This window comes from Haemaphysalis longicornis, unplaced genomic scaffold (assembly GCF_048455015.1).
Source record: "Haemaphysalis longicornis isolate Haplotype H1 unplaced genomic scaffold, Haemaphysalis longicornis Haplotype H1 scaffold_8, whole genome shotgun sequence".
NCBI lineage: Eukaryota > Metazoa > Arthropoda > Arachnida > Ixodida > Ixodidae > Haemaphysalis > Haemaphysalis longicornis.
Window position 1 is genome coordinate 139883714 of NW_027526445.1, and position 8048 is coordinate 139891761.

Genomic DNA, 8048 nt, shown 5'->3' on the forward strand with positions numbered 1-8048 from the left:
GCTTAATTTTACCGAAAAATCCCCCCTAAATACTCTTGCTCATCCGTATAAACGTATTTTAAATACTACGTAAAATTAGCAACTCGATACAGGTGAATAAATGTTTATTCCTCCTCCTGAGTATAAACAACGACTGTCCAAAAATGGTATTTATTTTAGGAAAGGTACGGGAGGACACGATCACACATGGGCGATAGCGCACGGGTCGTGTGCAGCGTAAATGTTTTTGTTTGTTTCTTCTTTCTATAAGGACACAGCGCAATTTTAAAAGGGTGTGGAATTTGCACGCGTATGCACAGGTCTTGTCGCATGCTTACCCGTTTCGCGTACTAAACTTTTATCCTTTACATAATCACCACGCCAAATTCAAAAAGCACCCTTACACGTTCCCGAAACGGCAGACGACTGCACTCAGCAATAAGAAAAGTGCAATATGTGTGGAAGCAATGTTTATAAAAAGTTTCACAATCAAGCTGTGACCAGGGCGAAGATGTTTCGTGGAATTAAACCAGCGCATCAACCCGCAACGGCCGCTGATTATTGCGTTTCTCGAGGGAATGCGCAAGCAGAGGTAACTAAGTCATTGCTTACTGCCAAACGAGCACACATATTGGCTGTTTTGTCGTGTGCAGCACGCGCCTTGCGTCGCAGGCAATGGGAAAAAGCAGACGACGCGAGAGCGCCATCCACACTAGGAGCGGTTCGTCCCGCCGCCGCCAGGGGCCGACTGTGTTCGCGCTCGGGGCGAATTCTGGTCCATACAAAGTGTTGCGTCACGTCACAGATGTGACGTATGAGATTGCTCCTACCGTCTGTACTTGGGCCTCGTCCTCTACTGTCCCGCCTACCAGTGTTGTCCATGTCGCCTGCCTCAAGCCATATCAGACCCCGCCGACCGATTCTCCTTAGACAGCACCGAGACGGTGCCTCTTCCGCCGGGGGTCATGTGACGGGGCAATTCCTGTTCGCGCCAAACATGCGGTGGGCGCTGCGCCGGTGATGGAAGACGACGAGAACGACAACGCTTGGCCCCGGACTCACGCTGCTGCCTAATCCAGTGCTTCCCAGCTTGCTCTGACTTATAAATAGTTCCAACTTACGCGTCTTTGCCACATAACAATATAAAGTTCACCTCATTTTTCACCGCACGTGCGGTTCTGGGCAAAAAAGTTCGTATTTCGTGTAGTTTGCTTAAAGGGGCACTGACACAAAATTTTGAAGGCGAGATAACGTCGGAGATAGATTGGTTGGAACACATATATATCATCTGCAAAATATCAGCGGCGAATACAGCCTAGAACATATTTAAAATCAATTTTGAAGTGTGCGAAACGCAACCGAGCAGCCAGCAGAGGACCACGCGCAATTGTAAATAAACAACATCCATACACGTCACGAGTTTGTGTTTGCCGCTTCCGCACTACCGGCGTTTTACGCGGGCTCGCCCGGCTCGCCGCTCCAATCGGAGGGCCGGAGGGCGGAGCTTCTGCTCTCGAGAACGAACGACCCGATCGTTGGCGGCGGAGGCGCCGTGATTTCGTCAGCTAATCGGGCAGCTGGCCGCGACCAAAGTTCTACAGCGATTCCAGGCACTCTGTTTCTATTACTGTTTATTACCATTGGATGCGAAAACGCGCCGGAGGCACGAAAAGCCCACTGAGCTAGCCGCACGGTCGCTGTGCAGGCGGCGGCCACGGCCGCGAAGTGGCCCAGGCCGGCGCAGGTAGCTCGAGTGATAGCTTGTTACCGCTGCACGAAATTCTCCCCAAGTCCCGACCATAGGGGCTTACATGCGAAAGGAGTTAATGATACGATGGCGGGTTGCATTAAAAATTGTCATCTGCACCGCTTACGAGAGCGGCACTCGAATATCCGCCGCAGTGCTGAGCGAACACATCTGTAGGCGGACCTGTAGGCAGACCGGCCGGCTGCTCCCAGCGCGCGTCTTGCCACCCACCGTCTCGAGCGTCGCGCGTCGTTCTTTAGCCGCAGTAGCATTTGCACTCGCAGCGCCTGCGTCACATCCACGGTCGCTTTTTAATTAAGCGCCTCACGAGATCAGTACGTGGGGGCATTCGCAGAAACTGCCGTCGATGCGGATTCGACAGTGCTACGGCGGCTCTGCTCTGTGATATCCCTCCGACGGTCACGCGGTCAGCTTTGTTCACACAAAATCCACCGTTTCACGGCACTCGCTGAAACCGAAACTGCGACTGGCCGCATTTAAAATCCCTCTAATTAAACAACCGTCGCACTCTGAAGCAAATGAGGTTTCTACAGGTTATAAGTAGGTCACTAGCTACTTATCGCAACGAAAAAAACAAGATGCTAAATTTTTGTGTCAGTGCCCCTTTAAGGATGCGCCCATATACAGCAAATGAAAACCTTATTAAATAAGTGTCAGGGTAACAAAACTTATGCAGTTCGAATTGTATTAAAGTTGGCTAAGAGTTACATGTTTCGAACATCACTAATACATCTCTACATTCGAGACTAATTGTAATGTGCTTGAGAGAAGGGGTGTAAGTCATTTTTGTATATGTACACTTTACACGACATACTTCCTCTTCGCTACTTGGCTCTCCTAGTTTTATGTGGATGACTGGCCTTATGCCCTTTTCAAGACAAATGTTCTGCCTTTTGCACACAATGAACATCCGCGAAATGCCTTCCTGTGTGTATATTGGTTCAGTAAGGTGTTCTCAATGAAGAGCACATATCAGTACGGAAGCTGTAAACATGTGCCTAGTGAGTTATTGTGCTCAGCACTTGAGCGTCCGCTACAGTGGTTTGCGCGTCGCTGTGACTTGTAACTAAGCGAACGAAGGGGACACCGAAGACGGAAGGAAAACGGAGGAGGAAACAGCGGCGAAAGTGTGAGGGGGAGGGCGATATGCCGACGCGGCGCGAGATGCTCCCCGGGGGTGGCGCGCTACGAGAAAGCCGATAGAACGAAGAGGCCACTGAGGCCACATGAGGGCAGTATGCCAAGTTCGCGCCGCAGAAGCCCAGCCCGCGCTGGGTGCTGCATGTACAGGGGCCCACAAAGTAAACGGAGCATGGCGCCGTGTAATTAGAAATTTTTTTATTTTATCCGGCTGCCAGAATGAATAGAATATTTGCAGCTCGGTTCTATACTAGAATGACTTTCTTGAAAAGTCACTTCGAGATTGCTGTCTAGGCACATGGCAGAGAAATCTCCTCAAAATCTCCAACCCGTGCTCCGTTTTCTTTTTGGGGCACCTGTATGTACATGGGTCCTTCGTAGTACTCCTCGTCGCGTGGGTCATCCGGACCACGTGAGAGTTGCGCGGAAGGGTGAAACACGATTTACATACAACATGCATGGCGGCGACGATGCGCAACGAGATAACGGCGGAGCAGCGCGCGCCGCCGTACGTTCGCTGATCACGCGATCATTTCCTGTGACGCAGCAGCTATGCGCCGGGACCGACAAGATTAGTCTGCACTGCGTACAAATTTCGCATTAGAGAGTATCGCAATCGTCAGTACTGCTTTTCTAAATTCCTCTGCCCCTCCAAGTTTTCATCGGAATAATTTCTGAAAACATAGGAGTGGTAGCATACTTACCTTGGTAGCATTTTCCTCGAGCTGGGCAAATGATCGCACGACAAGCACCTCTGCCTGAATTCCCCCCGGTTGCGTAGCAACGCTGCTACCCAAACCCAATATTTCCATCTTTTTCCGTCTAGGCTTAATCATCCAGGCTCCTTCATATCCTCTTTCCCAATGAACCACTGGCGCTTCCTCCGTGTATACGCGGTCAAGTTGTCTGTCGCACAAAAGTTGAACCATGTAGTTGATGGAGTTTTCTAGCGCCTCACTACCAGATGGTCTTGCGCCAAATTCGTCCACAAATTTAGCAAGTTCCTCGTATGTTTTGTTCTGCTCCGTCCCATTGACGACAGCGTCGATGATGTCATTGATAACAGTCTGGTAGCCTTGAATCTCTTTTTTCAGATCTGGAGAAAACACTGTGTCATTGTCGCATATGTCGTATCCTTTAGTCCAGTGTAGAAGGAGTGCGGCCGACAAGACTCGGTAAAGATGAATCATCACGCTCCCTGCGGAGACGTAACCTGAAAAAAAAAATGGTGCCAGCCATTAAAACTCGATTACAGTTTTAAATAACATATTTTCCCCAAAGAGCACTGGCACGACAAATTTGTTAGTCTGTTTCTGATGCACCGGCGTGGCATTTACTAAGTGTGGGTTTAAACTGGCAGTCAGTTATAGCCCGTACTTCGCACTGAATAAGGATTCAAGTTTTTCGCGTTTTTTTTTTTTGTTCTGATTCCTCACCCCCTTTTCAGCAAAGGAAAGGTTTGCTCTCATTCACAACGAGCACTCGTCCGAATGGCGGGAGGTGCCGCTAGGGCGCAGGGAATCATGGCTGCCATCTAAATGGGAAGACCAGATCAATTTCTCCCTCTCGCCCTCTTCAGTGTAGCAGTATTGGTTAAAACAATGTTCATTCTCTTTCTCACTCTTCCTCGCGCTCTCTGCTCCGACGTGCTCTTATAGTGACGCCACTATCATCCACCTTCATCAGCGCCATTAACATCATAATTAAACAGCTTGTGCTCAGAACACCATTGGTACCCACCCGGACTGGAAGGTCACGCAGTTCGTCGCTGCTAGTCCACTGCCATGGCACAGCCGCCTCAACCCAAATAAACGTGGACTCGGCCGTGCTACCACGTCGGCCGCCTACACTGAATATAACCACGCCTGCTATACGTAGGCATTGGGGTAAAATATGCTGTTGGGCTTAGCAGTTTCGGCATGGAAGTCACGTAAAAAAACGCTAAAACGAATACACAAAGGAAGGACGACAAGCAAATGCGTTACTTATACCCGTTACACAATGCGCTGCTGACAATTGTCAGCCGCGCATTTCATTGTTTTCCTCTGTGTGCCCACTTTCAGAGCCTTTTTTTCTGTGGCAATTTTTTTATTCTTCCTTACTGCCATTCAGAAACTACGCTCAGTTAGCGGTGACAAAAGACAATCTCCTGAACGCAAGCCTTTCTCTCTATTTCTTTGCATTGCAGCCGGTATTACCATGATGTTAGAGGAAGTAAACTACTCGTGTTACCTGCATTCCCGATCGCTGTCTTTAACTATGGCCTCAATGGACGATTTCCTGAAGTTTACGTGCGGTTGAAGCATGGCTGAACTACATAAAAAACACCGTCCCTTTTGTTGGGAAAGTGAAAGAACCGGGAAAATGAAGACATCTAGCAAATAAACAGCACTCACCGCGCACGCGCTTGGAGAGGAACGAGTGGAACTGCTGTTTCCAAGCCTCACCCGCCGCGGTGGCTCAGTGGCTAAGGCGTTGCGCTGCTGAGCACGAGGTCGCGGGTTCGATTCCCGGCCGCGGCGGCCTCTTTTCTGATGGAGGCGAAAAGCAGAAACGCCCGTGTGCACGAGATTTCGGCGCACGTTAAAGATCCCCAGGTGGTCAAAATTAATCCGGAGCCCTCCACTACGGCGCGCCTCATCGCCTGCGTTGCGTCGGCGCGTTAAACCCTGCAATCAATCAATCAATCAATGTTTCCAAGCCTCGATAAGTTACAGTAAGTATAATCAATTAAAGCGCGTATGAAAGACGTTTTGCTTCTTGCAGTAGCCGTTAAAAAACAGCGTGTAAAAAATCTTTGCAGCTACGGGGAATTTTAACGTTTACATTTAGATGTAACAAAAGAATTTTGAGATCAAAATGTCAACCTTGAAAATTCAACGGAAAAACTCCCACCTCCCCTCGCGGGAACCCCTGTGTAGATGCGACGCATAGGCGGAGCGGCGAAGGGACCGCGTTTTATAGCGCGCATAACGTTGAGGGGACCGCGTACGCCGGTCCCAATCGATGACGACGTTGGCGTACTTGTAAAGCGGCGTGGACTCTAGGTGTTTGAGCCAGGCGTGGATGTTGCTTCGCCGTAGAACGGCGCACCGGTTATATGCGCAGCGCGCCCGAAGGAGAGGAAACCGCGGAAGAGAGAGTACTGCACATGCGCCGGCCCCAGCGCGTCTGCCGCGGCTATGACGCAACACAATCCAACACAATCCACTTTAATCCAATCCAATCCAATCCAAGCCAAGCCAAGCCAAGCCAATCCAATCGAATCCAATCCAATGCCCCTCGCGAAAGAGTGTTCGCTATCGGAGAGGAGAGGGGGTGAGCGGCGGAGAGCGCAGCTGGCGCGGCGAGGGGAATGGGGGAGGGGTGGACAACGCCAACGACAACGACGACGACGCCGGAGGGACAAGGCGAGGGAATCAGATGCTCTGCATCTAAAAAGTGGCCCGGGTATTATTTTGCTTGGCAATGAGCCCATTCTACCCAATGTGATATGTGATGCGCCTAGAAATAGAAACTAAGAAACAAATGGAAACAAAAATGGGATGCGTGAAACAGACGTATTTCGTCGGCATCCTTCTAGTTCAAAGTTTAGAGGGCCCAGCTTCCGTGAAAGAAATAGAGCGCTTAATCAATGTGAAAATAACGCGGCCTTTAAATTCGGCTGAATATCCCACCTGGCCGTGGAACAATCACGTCGGTAAGTTTAAACAAAGCAAACATCAGAATAGGAAACTACTCTCTAAGGCAATCCCATGCTAAAGCTCCGCCACTATGGACCCGAGGGACCAACTTATGCCACTTTACACTAACAAAACTAATTTTGCGAATTAAAGCAATGTGCCACCCAATTTGCTCAAAACTCTGATCTGCGCTGTGGAACAGCGGTCGTGCGCACTGTGAAATGCACAGCGTCATGCTCGCATTGCGTGATTCTACAGTGCAGACTGAACAGTCGAATCATTTATTATGCCCAACATCCTAATTCAACGAAATTTTTTTTTGGCTGCACGCATTTGTCAATAAAATGCATTGTGGAAAAGTTTAGCCACCGAATAGTCTTAGAGTGTACGCAATGAAGTCCAGGAAATGCGACGTACCAATAAAGAAGCTGCCGTGCTTCTATGTTGTGCTGTCACCGGCTCCTCGAACTGCAGGTAGTAGTTACGATGAAGATCTTCTCGTTAGATTTATGCGCTATTACTAAAGAAATTCGATTCTGCCGTTTCGCCACGAACATTTACTTTTAAGTAGCGTTGGACACCCCCCCCCCCCCCCCCTCCCTCAGGGCGACATAAAAGGGCCTACTTAAAACATTTTAGGTGGTACATGCAAAGCGTCAAGCAGACCTACAAAAACCTTTGAAGTCATCTGCTGTAAGAATCAAAAATTACACTGGAAAATGTGTCACCGTTCATTGCAACGTTCTTACCTCATTCGTACTTCTATGTTGTGCTGTCACCGGCTCTTCGAAGGCATGCTCCGTTCGCTCCGCAGCCAAGTCGTACCAACTGTGTAAAATTCTATGACACAGATCTTTTTTCAAAGGCCACGAACAGTTGTTTTCTTGGAGGACACCTGTATTTTCATCTGTTTGTCTACTTAGGGGTATCCTCAAATGTCAGTCTATTTTCGCGGACATTTTTGACGTCATTGCGCCAGCGGGATGGCTCAGCTAACAACGCTGCTTTCAATTAAATTTATCCTCTTTGTTTGTTTAGGCAAGCACCGCCCTATGGATTTCGCTAATGATGCGACAAACCCACATAAATCCTGAGTAAAACCAGCATAAAAATAAAAAACACGTTATTTATTCCAGAAACCCTGCCGCCTTAAAAGCTGCTTTAAACAGTTTGACGAATACCAGGAAGCAATTAGTATGCCTGTAGGCGGTGGCAGACAATGGTAATGCACCTACCACCTAAAAACAATTTTATGGACACTGAACTTGAACCAAGAAACGAAGATAAAGCACAAAGTCACAGGAATCCCATATGCGAAGTAAGTGTAAGGCCACAATGAGATTTATAATACATACGGAACACTTGTGAAACATTATAAAGAACAATAATAGGCTTAACCAAAAACTTTTCATGACCTGAGAGTGTATGTAAATCAATAAAAAATTAGTGCCCTTCCACTCTGTGAAGAAAGATGACCT

The 8048-nt window shown here is 48.5% G+C and overlaps 1 protein-coding gene across 1 annotated transcript in view; it reads right to left on the minus strand.

Annotated features, from left to right (window-relative positions):
• LOC144149191 (carboxypeptidase Q-like) overlaps positions 1-7395 on the minus strand; it is a 34519-nt gene extending 27124 nt beyond the window's left edge. Inside the window, exons 1-2 of the mRNA XM_077680717.1 lie at positions 7320-7395; positions 3592-4100 (exon numbers count right to left, since the gene is read on the minus strand). Of these exons, the coding sequence (XP_077536843.1) occupies positions 3592-4077 (486 nt within the window). The 5' untranslated portion in view covers positions 4078-4100; positions 7320-7395. The remainder of the gene's footprint in view (positions 1-3591; positions 4101-7319) is intronic.
• Positions 7396-8048: the final 653 nt, after the last annotated feature.